Genomic DNA, 17,118 nt, shown 5'->3' with positions numbered 1-17,118 from the left:
GCCAACTCTTGCTTGCAGAGGAAGTTTTTTTATCATTCCTCGGTTTTTCACTTTCTTTTTGATTTACAAATTGCAATGTTGACTGAGCATCCAATGTTTGGTTAGTGTTGTAGCCCTGATGCTGATGCACCTTACCGAGCCGCATTGTTTTGTTATTTTTGTGTGGTCTTGCGATGACTAAAAAAAATCAGATGCTTGCTATTCATCAGTTTTTCTATACTAATTATTAATTGCTCTCGAACAAAGTTTGAAGCATTTATTATTTACTAGTGTTTTTATGCAAATTTTGATCTACCTGTCGACGTTTCGAGCGAATTTTATGTCGTGGTCTTTGTGTGATCTAATGCTCTGTGTTCAGAAATTTATGCACTCTACTCAACTCGAGGCAGTTTGCTACCCGAATGAAAATCGCGCCGAAATCGGTTCCTTTTTCCGCACTTGAAATCTTTCGCTACATAAACACTTATGTCCCTTAGTAAAATTATTTCCCTATTCTACATCCACACCCTGAGCGTAGTAGCAGGTTGCAGTGGAATCGAGAGCGCATCGTCAGTCGTTGCAGAACAATCCGTATAACAGTCGGTTGGGGTCTATATTTGACGATTGCATACATTTTGTACGCTGGCCGTAATGTTTTCAAATGCTCTCTTTCAGACAACTGATATTTGAAAATGGTGTCGGGAGAAGAGAGTAAAGCTGATTTGTCGGCTGGAGAAGCTAAACTGTACGACCGACAGTTGAGATTATGGGGAGTGGAGGCGCAGCAGAAATTGAGAGCCACAAATGTTCTAATTGCAGGGTTGAATTCAGTCGGCGCAGAAGTTTGCAAAAACGTGGTCTTAACTGGCGTGAACTCTGTGACCCTGATGGACCACAGGAATTTGGGTAAAAGTGATTTCCCTGGCCAGTTTATGGCACCCTTTGATACAATTGGTGAAAATAGAGCCGAGGCAAGTGTTGAGCGCTTGTCGTCATTGAATCCCAATGTGAAGGTTACAGCTAGCAATGTCAACCTTTCTGAAGTGAGTGATGAGTACTTTGATCAATTCAACATAGTTTGTGTGATCGACTACCCATTCGAAGTTGTAAACAAAGTTGACGCTATTTGCCGTTCGAAAAACATTTCGTTCCTTGTTGCGGATTGTTTCGGGGCTTTTGGCTATATGTTCAGTGACTTGGGGGAGAATTTCAAATGCCATTCGGAAACCGAAAAGAAGGCTCCGGATGGCGAAGTAACCAAGATTGTTGAACATCATGAAGTTACATTCAAATCTTTCCAAGATTCAATACCCTTTGCGATATTTGATGAAGTTTTGAGCAAGCAGCAAAAGACGAACAAAGTTCTTCTGTTGTCATTATTGAAGGTTTGTAGGTTTTATACGTCAGTTGATACGTTTTTGCTTATTGTTCCGACGCCACTTGTGGGGAAGGAACTATATACTCAAATGGGTTTTTTTTGTTCAGTCAATTTTGGCCGATCGATATATTCATCGTAGAGAAATGTGAGTAGTATCATTAAAAAGCTCGTCCAGCCTAGAATTTGAAATTAAAAAGATTTTTTTTTGAATTTCGTTTTTTTTTCGAGGAGTTATCGAGGATTGAAGTTTAGTGTGAACACGCGATATTTGGTATATCGCGTGTTCACACTCACATTTTAGTGTAATTTTTCTTCAAATTATAATCATTTCTTTGTAAATTTTTCATTCAAAATTACATTTCACGCCACAAAAGGATTCAATTTCGTATTCCTAATACACGAAAGGCGATAAAAAAGACTAGTTCTGGTCTCATAGGGAAGTTTACTATAAAAAAAATTCGAACTCTATTTGAGAGCTGTTTTTTTTTAGACTTTATATTTTTTTAGGTCACCTAGAGACTGGTCACTTTTCATGTCGATGTTTGGTTAATGATAAACCTGATATACAGTAAAATGACGCCTTATGAACAAAAAACACGTTTTCGAGGAATCGCACAAATTTTTTATGGCTTCGACTCTGAGCTTTTGTAATTATAAATGAATATTTGATTTTCTTTGAGGTTTTACTGAATTTTTGGAACCCTATGGAATAGAATCGATGATTAAAAGTGTAATGGGTGTCGTAACGAGCATTAGTGAAGCTATTCAGTGCTTCGATTGTACAGCTAATGGCTGTTAAGACTTTATACATAATTTTTCAAAATATTTTTTAACATTAACCGACAATAAACTTTTTTTGTAAACTGAAAGTCAGTCTCTGTACTGACAGGATCCCCTTCTTTTCTACTTCAACCAAAACTAATCTGTTTAGCGGTTTTAAATTCTAACTATTGGTTTTATGGCTTCGATGCCACAAGATTTTAAAAACAATTTTAAAATTTTTGGATATTTTTGTATTTTTGAATCGTTTTGAAATTTTAGCACATTATCCTAATTTGGATAGCTCCCGTTGGTTTAGGGAAGACGTTCAATGAATCATAGATAAAGTTTTCAGATAAAAGCTTATGGCTTAAATGGCTTGGACACTTTCTTCTCGCACTTTTCTACTGATTTTTTGGTTTTTGCCTGTATTTGTTGTTGTTTTCATAGTCATAACCCTTATTATGATATCTTATTGATTACCCATGCATGAAAAACATCTTTTTCTTTTTATCGAGCCATGTTTAAGCGTATTTTTTGACTTCTGTTAAAAGCTATTGAATTTAATAGCTGTTAAAACTTAAAAAAATAATTTTTCGAAAAAGAAATTTGAATATTAACCAATCGTAAACATATCTTCGTGAACTGTACGAACGTCTCATTAATTATCGGCACTCATTCTTTACTACTTCAACAAAAAATAATTTAATTTGCGGCTTTATCTTCTACTCATTGGTTTGATAAAATCGATACATTTGTTGGACATTTGGAAAATTTTTTGATGCTTTTGGTTCTGAAATCTCATCACATTATCCTATTAGTGTTAGTTCCAATTGGCTTATAAAAGACGTTCAATGGATCATAGATGAAGTTTTCAAAGAAAAACTTATGGTTTAAATGGCTTCGACATTTTCTTCTCGCACTTTTCTACTGAACTTTTGCTTTTTGCCTGTATTTGTTCTTGTTTTCTCAGTCAGTGACTTATTCTAATGTCTTATCGTATCGATGACTTGTCAATGACAAACGTCCTTGTTGTCCCATCGAAGCATAACTCTTTTGCTCCCATCGCGCGTTTATATTGTTGATATTAACGGCTTTCTCCGAAATTTCGTGGTTTTAGTGTATTTTTCATATTTATTGATATTTTGAAGTCATATTGAGAAATCTCACTCTGTTAAAAAATTAATGGATGATAGAAAAGTCATTACAGAAAAGTTATTTTTTAACCGATTCGACACTTTTCTTGCTCAATTTTGTTTTGAATTAGCGGTTTTTGCCTATTTTTTTTTAAATTATTAGGTAGGCGCAAAATGGTGACGGGTCTCAGAAGCTTGAGATTGAGTATTCAAAGATTGATGTTAACCGAGTCATCATTCGATAGCGAATAGTCTCAAAGTTTATGATATTATGCATTTTCAATGATTTTTTTAAACATTTCAGTTATTGTTTTTTTCGTACATGAATTCCGTACATGGAATCTTAAATGAAGCCTGGAATTTCTGGATTTGGATTAAAGTTGATTTCACTGACACCTGAGCCAATATGGCTAAATGGCTGTTCATCAGAAAGTTATTTATCCAAAATTTTGGTATATTTTGTTCGCGGTTTGTATACACTGGAAGGTGCAGTTTTGCATTTCTATGCAGTATAAAATTTGACGAGTGATCAAAATTTGATCTTGTTTTCTCAGTCAATGACTTATTCTAATGTCTTATAGTATCGATTACTTGTCAATGACAAACATCCTTGTTGTCCCATCGAAGCATATTTCTTTTGCTCCCATCGCGCGCTTTTATTGCCTTTCGCTGAAGGCAATTCAGTTAAAAGGCGTTGATACTAACGGCTTTCTCAGAAATTTCGTGGTTTTAATGTTTTTTTCATATTTATTGATATTTTGAAGTCATATTGAGAAAAAAATCTCACTCTGTTAAAAAATTAATGGATGATAGAAAAGTCATTACAGAAAAGTTATTTTTTAACCGCTTCGACACTTTTCTTGCTCAATTTTGTTTTGAATTAGCGGTTTTTGCCTATTTTTCTTAAATTATTAGGTAGGCGCAAAATGGTGACGGGTCTCAGAAGCTTGAGACTGAGTATTTAAAGATTGATGTTAACCGAGTCATCATTCGATAGCGAATAGTCTCAAAGTTTATGATATTATGCATTTTCAATGATTTTTTAAACATTTCAGTTATTGTTTTTTTTCGTACATGAATTCCGTACATGGAATCTTAAATGAAGCCTGGAATTTCCGGATTTGGATTAAAGTTGATTTCACTGAAACCTGAGCCAATATGGCTAAATGGCTGTTCATCAGAAAGTTATTTATCCAAAATTTTGGTATATTTTGTTCGCGGTTTGTAAACACTGGAAGGTGCAGTTTTGCATTTCTATGCAGTATAAAATTTGACGAGTGATCAAAATTTGATCTTGTTTTCTCAGTCAATGACTTATTCTAATTTCTTATCGTATCGATGACTTGTCAATGACAAACATCCTTGTTGTCCCATCGAAGCATAACTCTTTTGCTCCCATCGCGCGCTTTTATTGCCTTTCGCTGAAGGCAATTGAGTTAAAAGGCGTTGATACTAACGCCTTTCTCAGAAATTTCGTGGTTTTAATGTATTTTTCATATTTATTGATATTTTGAAGTCATATTGAGAAAAAAATCTCATTCTGTTAAAAAATTGATGGATGATAGAAAAGTCATTACAGAAAAGATATTTTTTAACGGCTTCGACACTTTTCTCGCTCAATTTTTTTTTGAATTAGCGGTTTTTGCCTATTTTTTAAATCTTTAAGTAGGCGCAAAATGGTGACGGGTCTCAGAAGCTTGAGATTGAGTATTCAAAGATTGATGTTACCCGAGTCATCATTTGATAGCGAATAGTCTCAAAGTTTCTGATATTATACATTTTCAATGATTTTTTAAACATCAGTTTTTCTTGTTTTTTTTTTCGTCATTTTGTAGCTTATTCTCATCATTGAGAGGTCTCATTCAATTTCTTGAATTCGAAAAATTTAATTTTCCAGTGACATCATGTCGTAACTGATGTTTTAATTGTTGACAATATCCGTTTAATTAAGTTTTAGTGGCGTACTTGTGTTTCTTTTTCACTTCTTTTAGCACATTCGCGTAATAACAGATCCCAATGATTTTCAAATGTGGCCCAAATGCACTAATTTAATCTTTCAGTATTTTTTTAGTTGCTTTAGTGTGAATGAAAATGGAAAGAAGAATACATAGTACTCAGATAATAGCTAATAATTTTAATGGCTTCAAAAATTTGTGTTTTCGCAAATTGTTCTATTTTTTGAGTTTTTCTGCTTCTGTAGTCCGTTCCTATGGCATAATCTAACCAACGACAGGCCGTGTTGGTTTCATAATGAATGTTTGGTAAATTTATTAAGAATTAGCTCGTTAAAAGCTAATGATTTTAATGACTTTAGAAATTATTTGGTTTAAAAAAAGTTGATTGAATTTTCTATTTTGCCTTATTATTTCCTTTTGTCGACTTTGTTATCTAGTCTCATTAAGGAAAATTGCCATCTGCTGTATAGTATGGACAAAGTAAATTTGTGCAGTTAAGGTTTTATACGATTGCATTTTGGCGTTGTTGGTGCGTTCAAATTTAGATACTTAGTTTTTGCCGTGAATTTTTTGTTTTTGCTTCTTTTGTTGTTTGTTTTTTTTGGTAGTTTTTTGCAATGAAATATTTTGTCAGCGCTGTAATGAGGCATGGCATTATGTAATTCAACAAGTAGTTAGGTTTTCAAACTCAAACATCTATTTTTATTATCTCTTCATTTGGTCGACAATTAGGTCAAAAGTGTAGGTGAGCTCGGATCTGAACATCATGTGCAAACGCACATTAACGAGCATCCTTGTTTGAGATCAAATGACAGCTGACAAAAATTACATTTAGGGACATTTTGAGCTATCCAACTAAAAACTCTTCATTAAAACTCCATCCTTGATGAAATCTGTTGTTTCGTAACCTATTTTAAACGATTATGAATCAATTTTAGCTAGACTATATATGGCAAAAGCTCTACTGTGGTTGGAGTTAATCGTAAGCATCTATTTTTTTGCGCTGACTATGGTTTATCCCAAAAGTGGTAATAGGTTTACGTAAGTGATTTGCAAAATTGAACGTTCGTATTCTTTCAGGATCAACTGGTGTCGAAAGATCTACTGGCAGCTGAATTTGATGTGATTGTTGATGAGTTTTTGGAAGTGAGCTCCAAGTTAAAACTAGATGCGGATGCAATGCCAATGTATCTGCTTGCAGACGCATCCTTCCATCAGATGAAGGGTAATGCAGAAGTAGCTGCAGTTCTAGGAGGAGTCATAGGACAAGAGATTATCAAAATTGCTTCCAGAAATGACAAGCCGTTCAACAATTTCTTCTCTTACAATGCAGTTGATTGCGTAGCTAACGTAGTCCCTCTTTAGACAAAATTTTGAAGTTATTCTGTTCAAATGTGAACACGTTTAATTTGCTTTTTTCTAGTTGGTTTCTCTTTATCAGTGTTGTTTACTGTTTGAAACTAGTTCAGATAGATCTGTTATGAGAATTGTAATTGTTATGGAAAATACTAGTTGAAATTGAATTTACTTTTGTCCTGAATTTCACCGATAAAAAAATTTTTGTGATCTTCAGGTATCGAGATCTTTTCGTTCCTAAATTTTGATCAAAAGGAAAGTGTATAGCGAACTAAGCCGTTAGCTCAATGCTGTCTGTTTGATTTACGATGCTGGAGATTGAGTGTTTCAATTTTACTGCATACTCTTCACATTATTAACGATACAAGCGGTGTTTTATTGTAGTTTTTATTCTAATTTATTTTTTGTTCGTTTTGGCTATGCGTTACATGAGCTAAGTGCAAGTCCAGAAAGAAAGAGAGCACGTCTTTGTAAGCATTAGTCAATGTAAATTTGGTCAAAACTTGAGTCAGTGAATAATACACTGAAGAGCAATGGCTGCGAATAATAACCAGGGTGGACGTCGATTGCCCGCAGTTGAGGAAGACGAAGAAGGGAGACGAACGGAGCGCTCAGAAGATAACGAGGATGAGGAAAATGAACCACCGGCTTATCAACAACAGGCAACCTCCAATGACATTGCTGGACAAAACGTGAACAATCAGAGAAACTTGAACAGAAATAGTTAGTCATGTTCTTTTCAAATTTTGTTGCTTTTAGCGGAACGGAAAAATGATCAGGGTTTCCAATTTACGTGGCGTTTGATATTTATAGAAAAATCAGTGATGCTGTCTAGCCAGAAAAACCATTATTATTTCAAAATGCTTGCAAAATTTTTTTGCTTTTGTATCAAACTGTAAACCGCTAATTTTAATGGAAATTCGGCATTAAAATTTTTGACATTTATTTGTAATTTGATTATAATAGCCCCAATTTTGTAGATTCAAACAACAATCTGAGTTCTGCTATTCCTGGTAGAATAAACAATCAGTTGGATTCCTCACCTCAACGAACATCGCAGCACGTCCCAAATTCCTATCCAAACAACAGATCCCCCAGCAGTGCAGGGAACTTGAGTGAAAGCGATATCGATTCAGTCACAAAGAGCACTATGTTGCGCACTAACAGGGAACGAGATGCCAATGGCGTTTATCGCAATAGAGCGCGTAATGATGTGTATTTTCCATACTCTTACGACTTTGTGAGAACTTTACCCACTCAGAAGCTTTCTCGAAAGTTTGTCGAAGACCATGCCGTAGAATTGACCCACATCCCATTTTACTGGCATGTCAATCAAAATGGAGCTCCGTATTTCGGCCTGAAACTGAAAATGTGTCAATTGCAAAGAATTCTGTATGACTTCGATTTCGGATTCCCCACTGGCCAGTCACGAATTCCGAATCTTCCATCGTTAGTTGAAAAGCCAGAGAAGTGCTTGAAGGTCGACTTTTCTCTAAATGATATGCAGGAACTGCCGTACGAATCGCTGCAGCCTTTTCCTAATGTCAGACATCTAGACGCTTCCTTGAACCGAATTGAGAACTATCAAGGTATCGAGTTGTGTCCTGACTTAGTGTACGTGAACTTATCGCATAATTTCATTCGCCAAATAGCTCACATCACCAATTTAAGAAGCTTATCGGAGCTGAATTTAGCAATGAACGATATTAGAGACATGTCAGGGATCCCAGCGTTATCTAACTTGACCATCCTTCATTTGAACAACAATCGTCTGACGTCACTTGATGGGGTTCAGAGTCTGCCTAGGCTGCACGAGTTGCACGTGCAGAAGAATAAGCTGAGTGACATTCAACCGCTGGCGACCAGTTTTACATTGCGAGTTCTAAACGCAAGTGACAATAACATCTTCAGTCTCCACGATACCCTGGTCGTGTTACAGGTAACTCGATGCTTTTTGCTTAAGCTATGTATAACTGGAGTTTTGTCCACAGTTACTGTAGAGGAGATAACGAGAGTTAAAGACAGTAATTTTAAAAACAGCTAAAACCATTGTTCCTAACTAAGTTGTATTCAATAGGCAAAAAATATTGATTGCAAGCTTGAATCTTGTTGATGGGTGACTTTCATGAAGAGGAATTCTCGTTTAAAATTCTGAAAATGATAATAATAAATTGTTCGTAGTGCCGTTATCACAAAATAGTAGCAAGAAAATACAAATCGATTACAATTTGCGACACTACAAGGTCGCCATTAAACCTATCTGTTTTGTTTTTAGGCGCCTCACGGAGGAAGAGTTGTGCAATTTTAGTTGCAACAGTGAAAAAAATGTTTAAAAATGAAAAGTTATTCTATCTAGCAGAGGTTAACTATTGAAGAAACTATGTAGCAATCAAAAATTTTGCTCTAATGAGCATGAAAGAGTCTGTCTAGCAAGTCCTGGTTACCAATTATATAAAGATTTAAAAATGTATGGCAAAATTCTTTTATGTTTGCTTCTTTCATTGTTCTAACATCTTCAATAAAAATAGTTGTTATAGTTCAATGCCATTTTTTAGCATCCAAAGAACTCTATATTTCGATGAATTACTATCGAATCTTTGTCTGCTAATTTTAACATACAGTCCACGATTTATCTTTTTCATGATCTCATTGATAATTAAATATTTAATGAAAATTTTGCAAAACGAAGTGCAATTTGGAGTCATGCAAGTCCTTTGGCTATTGTTTTCAAGAAGCTGGCCAGCTGAAAATCTGCTTTTGTAATCTCTGACTGTGTTTGCTTTCAAATTACCGAAATACAGAATCTTTCTGAAGAACAAGAAAATGGAAACATTGGATAAGGAATCGTGAACGCAGAAATAGACTGTCTTGACTTCAAAAAGTCTACACTCGTAATATTTTACAAACAAGGCAAACAATTGGATGCTGAGATGCCTGGAAACTGATTAATTTAAGATCTGTTTACTCACTCTGTATTTAGCCTTCCCCGTTTTTTTTGCAAATTTTGTTTTCTGCAAAGGTTAGCGTTATTTACGTGTTCCATTGCAAAGTGCAAAGCATGGATTTTTTCGTTCTGTGCGTGATTTCCTATCTCATCTAAAATCATTCATTCCAGATTGGTTTCTGTCTACTAATTCTTTTTTAGTCATTTTCCGTTCTTATCTTCCTTTGTTCTGGTGGTTGAGCGCCTAATAGAAAAGACAGGAAACAATCAATGGTTGTCATTTTGTATTCTGACATTAATCTATTGTTTTGACATAGCGGATAATGTTGATATCGAGGTGATGTTATGATGTTGAAATTTTTTGCATGCATTTTTGATCCAGAACAGTGCTTTTAAAAACTATTTTTTAATCTTAAGATAAAATTTTTTTGATGTGGGTGACTGAGAAAAATAAGACATTTGTCTAAGAACAGCTGTAGCAACATCATCCCAAAGTTGTTTTTCAGGCTCTGACGAATCTCCAGTATCTGTACATGCATGACAACCCAATACAAACTGAACGAGGATATGCAAATGCTGTCAAGCAGCTTACCACAGCTCAAGTGTTGGACAACGTGCCGCTTCGGCCAGAAACAATGACATATGACCCTAACGATGGAATGCTTCCGGTTCTTAACAACAAACAATACGATAGTCTAGGTGGAATACGACATGCAACTGAACATGTATTTCAGCAGCAGATTGAGAATCACAAACGAAAGACTATGAACTACATCAACCAGCTGCAGCGAAGAATTCGAGAACTGCAAGAGGACTATGTTAGCTACGAGCACAGGCTAAAACGGGATCTGAATGACGTGTTAAAACATTACGACACTTTCCAGTACGAGGTCTCGGATCATCCAAAACAGGATCAGATTCTAACCCCCGGTGAGAAACCGTGGGCAGGTGCGTCATTGATCAATCGGAGGAACTACGATAGACGATACGACGAACCAAATGACAGAAACCTATTTACCCGAAGGCGGAAATCAGATGATAGGAAGAAGTTAAGAGATCCCAGTGAAATTCTCCATTTAGCGGCGCATGATCTGCAAACGGAATCAGGAAGAGCAGGCAGAAGCAACAGATTCCAGCCGAGAGACGAAGATAACTCGCCCAGGAGAAACCGGGGTCCACCAAATGCTACAAGACAACAATTTATGGATTTCTAAAATGTAGATTGTCAGAAATGAGGTTGTTTTTTGAAGTGTTTTGTAGTTCTCAAGATTTAGTTCTCAGGAACGCCTTGTTCGGTATCGATCTTTTACTAATAGCCGCACAGCGATAGCTGGGGCTATTATTGGCCTTCTCTTGGTTTTTTTACGACTCGAAGAGGAGTATTGGTTTTCTTAAGGTTTTTTTTTTTACCGGAAGTACTATTCGTTCAGACGATGTTTTGACCTAAAAGCGAAAGCGAGTAAAATTGCAGTGTGAACTAATTTTTTCTGAGCGAGAGAAGTTTTTTGATCATGCGCTGCGTTTAGTGGATGACTTTTGACATTGAAAAGTAGTTTTTGACTGAATGACACATATAGATAACCGTTTTTAGTCGTTTTTCGTCTAAGTGGCCTAGTTTTTTTGCTTGTAATTTGGTTTTTTGTAGAAATAATTTTTAATCGATGCTATGTGGAAATGTAAACCCCGGAAATTGATAGCACAGTATTTTGCATAGCCTGAAATTGCGTTTCAAATGCGAAATTGGCACATATTTCTTGATTTTTTAGTTAATTTTTGGCTTTTTTTTTCTATTAATTTCTTCATTTTTGGATCTTTTAGCTGTTTTTTGTCAAAAATCAGTTAATATGGCAACTTCCCTTTGATAATTCATATACTCAATGCCTCTTTCTACCTCGATGTAATTTTGTTTCATAAAATTGTACATTTGCTAATCCGATTTTCGTAGTTTTTTGCCAATTTTTTTCAGTTTTTTGTTTGTATTTTGCTTTTAATTACTAGAAATAGTATTTTGGGGAACATGAGGGACTTTAATTTCGTTTCAATAAAAATTCAATCTTTTTTGGTGTTAAGTTTTTGAAAAAACAGATAAATTTTTTTCATAAATGCAGTCTTAAATATTTTTTGACCACTTTTTTGCAAAATGGTTCATTGTTTCGTATGTCTGAATTCTGCTTTTTTTTGTTTTATTCTGTTCAGCAAATTGGATTTTTGTCTTGAATGACTCGTTGTCTTTTCTATGTCTCGAATGCTGATCAATGAAATGTACTCGTTTTTATTGATTTTTTTAAATTTGATTTTTAACTTTCAAAAATCAAGAATTGGTCTTTTTGTTACGGTGTTCCTAAGATTGTGTCCATATTCTTCACATTCTCGTTTGAGTAATTCTAGTTTTGTTTTGGCACCTACTTTTGTATTCGTTATATTGATTTTTTCAGTTGTTAAAAAAGTGAATGAATTCAGCTTTTTCTTAGATCTTGGTTTCTTCGGTTTGCAATTGATTTAATTCAAAATAAGGCAGTACTGGGAGTTTGCTAGAAAGTCTTTTCCAACATTTCGACTTATTACTATTCATTGCATTTTTCTTCCGGGCTTGGTATTGTTTTTAGACGATTGTTTGCCTTTGAATATTATTCTGTTGCTTTTGTTTTTGTATGATTAATTTAATTTTTGAATTAGTATGAAATCATGTTGTCTAGCATATATACAACAAGGATGAATCATGTATTATTTTTGTCTTAATTGCCGTGATTAGAAATCTAATTGTAGTGGTTCTCTGATTCTTAAGTTTGAGCACTCTTTTTTGAATAATTTTGACTTTCCTGTCTTTTTTGAAAAGTTTTTATCTGCCGTTTGCTTTCGCGATCTTTTTGAGATTAGAATCATTAATTATCTGAGGGCAATTGATGGCCCTGTTAGCTTTGTCAGGCTATCAGTTTTTTGACCATCCTAAAAATTTCAGACTTTTTTAACGTTACCAAACGTTTTCAATAATAAAATTTTGCTGCATTTTCTCTTGGTGACAGTGGTTTAAATTTCACCGATTTTTAGATCAGACCCGCGGAGATAATGAGTTAATGGTTTAATACAAAAGGTAATAGATTCAGCTTTTTGTGAAGTTTTGGTGCTTCGAGTCGCTTCGGGAAATCTTCCGGCTATGTTTTTTATTTCGTCATGATTTTTGTTACGACCATATGACGTCACAGCCACTTTTTGTTCATTCGTTCATGCAATTTTAACTGAATTGCATGTGTGACGTCATTTTTCGCTCTTAGTGGAGCGAGTTTTTTTGTTAAGTGTCAGGCGTGTGATTAAATTTTTGGTCACACTTGACTTACCTCACTCTCAAAAGTGACTTCCTCACTTTGAAATTGACTTTTATTTACTTCAATTCAAAGAGATAAGGTCAAATGGGTGTGTGTCACTCTAAATGAAGGTTATTTGAGATCAGCTAATAGAGGCAGCTATAACTTATACTGATTTTTAATCAAAATATAACATATCAGCCTTCAATGAAAAGACGAATTTTTTTGGTCTGTCTTTTTTACTGTTTTTTTAGACTGCCGATCTACGAATCTATTGCGGCTTTTTTCTGGCAATCTGCCAGCTATGTTATTTTCTGCTCCCTCAGTGACTTGTCATCTGCTGTTAGTGTCAATGACATCTTCGTAGGCTCAGTTTTTTAAAGAAGGATTTGTTTAATTTTCAATTGTTCCTGAACGAAATTACAATGAGAAGCTTTTAAAAGTTATAATGCTCTGTTCAGTTTTAGGTTTGTTAAAAACATGAGTTTTAATTTCTGCTTTTGTTTTTGATGTCCTTAATTGCGATCAAACGAAGTTTGTAGCAATTACATTTGTCCGGCTGAACTTTTTTAATGTTGTTTTTCGTATTACCAGTTTTTTGTTTGATCGTTTTTCCTTCTAACTGTTTGACTTTTCGTCCTTGGAAACTCAATAAACAGGTAAAGCTTCAAGTAGGCGATTCACCGAATCTGTTTTTAGGAGACATAAATTCACGGTGTTAAGGGCGGTTCTTACTTCCCTTCCCGATTTTGTTCTGGCAAATCTACACCCCCTCATTTTTACCTCTAAGCTCATTTTTTTGTTGTTATTATTGATTCGCCGTTCAGCAGAAATCCTTTGAATCTCTTACTCACTAAGCTTGAAATTGTATGCTCACCTGTTTGTTTTTGTTCAGTCAATTTGGCGCATCGATATTTTATTGTAGTGTTGAGTGGTATCATGAGAACAAGTGTAGAATGTTTTGAAAGCTTTTTAGAATATTTTCTGGGAGTTATCGAGGTTGAAGTATTTTGTTAATAATTTATCTTGACAATTTATCTCATGACAACCAGAACCAAATTGTTTTTTTTAGCGGAAACTGCTACTACTTTTCCAATGCACTCACTTAAATCTGCGCAAACAGAATTCATAAACTACGTGGAGGGTTAATTTAACTTCTATCATCTAGCAAGGCGATTTGGAACTGCTGTTTTTTCAGTTTTCTCCTATTTTGAGGAGATGTTACCTAATTTTGTTCTATTTTTGCGTCTTTTGTAGTCTTATCAAAGTTGTGCTTTTTTTGAAACATTTGTTCAAATTTCTAATTTCAATGAGAAGTAAATTTTAAGTAAGGATTTCACTCCCGCCTGAATAGTTACTGAAAGACACAGGGAGTAATTAATAGCCGCAAAGTGATAGCTGAGGCTATTTTTGGACTTCTCTTGGTTGTTATTATTTCTTCAACAGGTTTTGTTACGACCATATGGACGTCACAGTAACCACTTCAGATCTACTTTTTTTTCATTCGTTCATTCAGCTGAATTACGTTCATGACGTCATTTTTCGCTCTTAGTGGAGTCTTTATTACATAGCCGGAAGATTTCCGGAAGCGACTCGAAGCACCAAAACTTCACAAAAAGCTGAAGCTATTACCTTTTGTATTAAACCATTAACTCATTATCTCCGCGGGTCTGATCTAAAAATCGGTGAAATTTAAACCACTGTCACCAAGAGAAAATGCAGCAAAATTTTATTATTGAAAACGTTTGGTAACGTTAAAAAAGTCTGAAATTTTTAGGATGGTCAAAAAACTGATAGCCTGACAAAGCTAACAGGGCCATCAATTGCCCTCAGATAATTAATGATTCTAATCTCAAAAAGATCGCGAAAGCAAACGGCAGATAAAAACTTTTCAAAAAAGACAGGAAAGTCAAAATTATTCAAAAAAGAGTGCTCAAACTTAAGAATCAGGGAACCACTACAATTAGATTTCTAATCACGGCAATTAAGACAAAAATAATACATGATTCATCCTTGTTGTATATATGCTAGACAACATGATTTCATACTAATTCAAAAATTAAATTAATCATACAAAAACAAAAGCAACAGAATAATATTCAAAGGCAAACAATCGTCTAAAAACAATACCAAGCCCGGAAGAAAAATGCAATGAATAGTAATAAGTCGAAATGTTTCATTGTTTCGTATGTCTGAATTCTGCTTTTTTTTGTTTTATTCTGTTCAGCAAATTGGATTTTTGTCTTGAATGACTCGTTGTCTTTTCTATGTCTCGAATGCTGATCAATGAAATGTACTCGTTTTTCTTGATTTTTTTAAATTTGATTTTTAACTTTCAAAAATCAAGAATTGGTCTTTTTGTTACGGTGTTCCTAAGATTGTGTCCATATTCTTCACATTCTCGTTTGAGTAATTCTAGTTTTGTTTTGGCACCTACTTTTGTATTCGTTATATTGATTTTTTCAGTTGTTAAAAAAGTGAATGAATTCAGCTTTTTCGTAGATCTTGGTTTCTTCGGTTTGCAATTGTCAAACGAGAATGTGAAGAATATGGACACAATCTTAGGAACACCGTAACAAAAAGACCAATTCTTGATTTTTGAAAGTTAAAAATCAAATTTAAAAAAATCAAGAAAAACGAGTACATTTCATTGATCAGCATTCGAGACATAGAAAAGACAACGAGTCATTCAAGACAAAAATCCAATTTGCTGAACAGAATAAAACAAAAAAAAAGCAGAATTCAGACATACGAAACAATGAAACATTTTGCAAAAAAGTGGTCAAAAAATATTTAAGACTGCATTTATGAAAAAAATTTATCTGTTTTTTCAAAAACTTAACACCAAAAAAGATTGAATTTTTATTGAAACGAAATTAAAGTCCCTCATGTTCCCCAAAATACTATTTCTAGTAATTAAAAGCAAAATACAAACAAAAAACTGAAAAAAATTGGCAAAAAACTACGAAAATCGGATTAGCAAATGTACAATTTTATGAAACAAAATTACATCGAGGTAGAAAGAGGCATTGAGTATATGAATTATCAAAGGGAAGTTGTCATATTAACTGATTTTTGACAAAAAACAGCTAAAAGATCCAAAAATGAAGAAATTAATAGAATAAAAAGCCAAAAATTAACTAAAAAATCAAGAAATATGTGCCAATTTCGCATTTGAAACGCAATTTCAGGCTATGCAAAATACTGTGCTATCAATTTCCGGGGTTTACATTTCAACATAGCATCGATTAAAAATTATTTCTACAAAAAACCAAATTACAAGCAAAAAAACTAGGCCACTTAGACGAAAAACGACTAAAAACGGTTATCTATATGTGTCATTCAGTCAAAAACTACTTTTCAATGTCAAAAGTCATCCACTAAACGCAGCGCATGATCAAAAAACTTCTCTCGCTCAGAAAAAATTAGTTCACACTGCAATTTTACTCGCTTTCGCTTTTAGGTCAAAACATCGTCTGAACGAATAGTACTTCCGGTAAAAAAAAAAACCTTAAGAAAACCAATACTCCTCTTCGAGTCGTCATGATTTTTGTTACGACCATATGACGTCACAGCCACTTTTTGTTCATTCGTTCATGCAATTTTAACTGAATTGCATGTGTGACGTCATTTTTCGCTCTTAGTGGAGCGAGTTTTTTTGTTAAGTGTCAGGCGTGTGATTAAATTTTTGGTCACACTTGACTTACCTCACTCTCAAAAATGACTTCCTCACTTTGAAATTGACTTTTATTTACTTCAATTCAAAGAGATAAGGTCAAATGGGTGTGTGTCACTCTAAATGAAGGTTATTTGAGATCAGCTAATAGAGGCAGCAATAACTTATACAGATTTTTAATCAAAATATAACATATCAGCCTTCAATGAAAAGACGAATTTTTTTGGTCTGTCTTTTTTACTGTTTTTTTAGACTGCCGATCTACGAATCTATTGCGGCTTTTTTCTGGCAATCTGCCAGCTATGTTATTTTCTGCTCCCTCAGTGACTTGTCATCTGCTGTTAGTGTCAATGACATCTTCGTAGGCTCAGTTTTTTAAAGAAGGATTTGTTTAATTTTCAATTGTTCCTGAACGAAATTACAATGAGAAGCTTTTAAAAGTTATAATGCTCTGTTCAGTTTTAGGTTTGTTAAAAACATGAGTTTTAATTTCTGCTTTTGTTTTTGATGTCCTTAATTGCGATCAAACGAAGTTTGTAGCAATTACATTTGTCCGGCTGAACTTTTTTAATGTTGTTTTTCGTATTACCAGTTTTTTGTTTGATCGTTTTTCCTTCTAACTGTTTGACTTTT

General features: G+C 34.3%; 3 protein-coding genes across 3 annotated transcripts in view; all 3 read left to right on the top strand.

The window, feature by feature from the left end:
* LOC142338501 (CAAX prenyl protease 1 homolog) overlaps positions 1-17,118 on the top strand; it is a 447,656-nt gene that overhangs the window by 182,348 nt on the left and 248,190 nt on the right. The window lies entirely within an intron of this gene.
* Positions 530-6,747, top strand: LOC142338468 (SUMO-activating enzyme subunit 1-like). Its single transcript, XM_075388241.1, has 2 exons — positions 530-1,364; positions 6,288-6,747. Exons 1-2 carry the CDS (start codon positions 672-674, stop codon positions 6,570-6,572), a joined length of 978 nt encoding a protein of 325 aa, XP_075244356.1. The 5' UTR covers positions 530-671; the 3' UTR covers positions 6,573-6,747.
* LOC142338458 (uncharacterized) lies at positions 6,972-10,756 on the top strand. The gene is made up of 3 exons (XM_075388228.1): positions 6,972-7,286; positions 7,544-8,502; positions 10,014-10,756. Exons 1-3 carry the CDS (start codon positions 7,097-7,099, stop codon positions 10,719-10,721), a joined length of 1,857 nt encoding a protein of 618 aa, XP_075244343.1. The 5' UTR covers positions 6,972-7,096; the 3' UTR covers positions 10,722-10,756.

The sequence above is a fragment of the Convolutriloba macropyga genome, chromosome 1, assembly GCF_964194025.1.
Source record: "Convolutriloba macropyga chromosome 1, txConMacr16.3, whole genome shotgun sequence".
NCBI lineage: Eukaryota > Metazoa > Xenacoelomorpha > Acoela > Convolutidae > Convolutriloba > Convolutriloba macropyga.
Note: the sequence above shows the minus strand (reverse complement) of the source record. Positions and strands in the feature narration are given on the sequence as shown.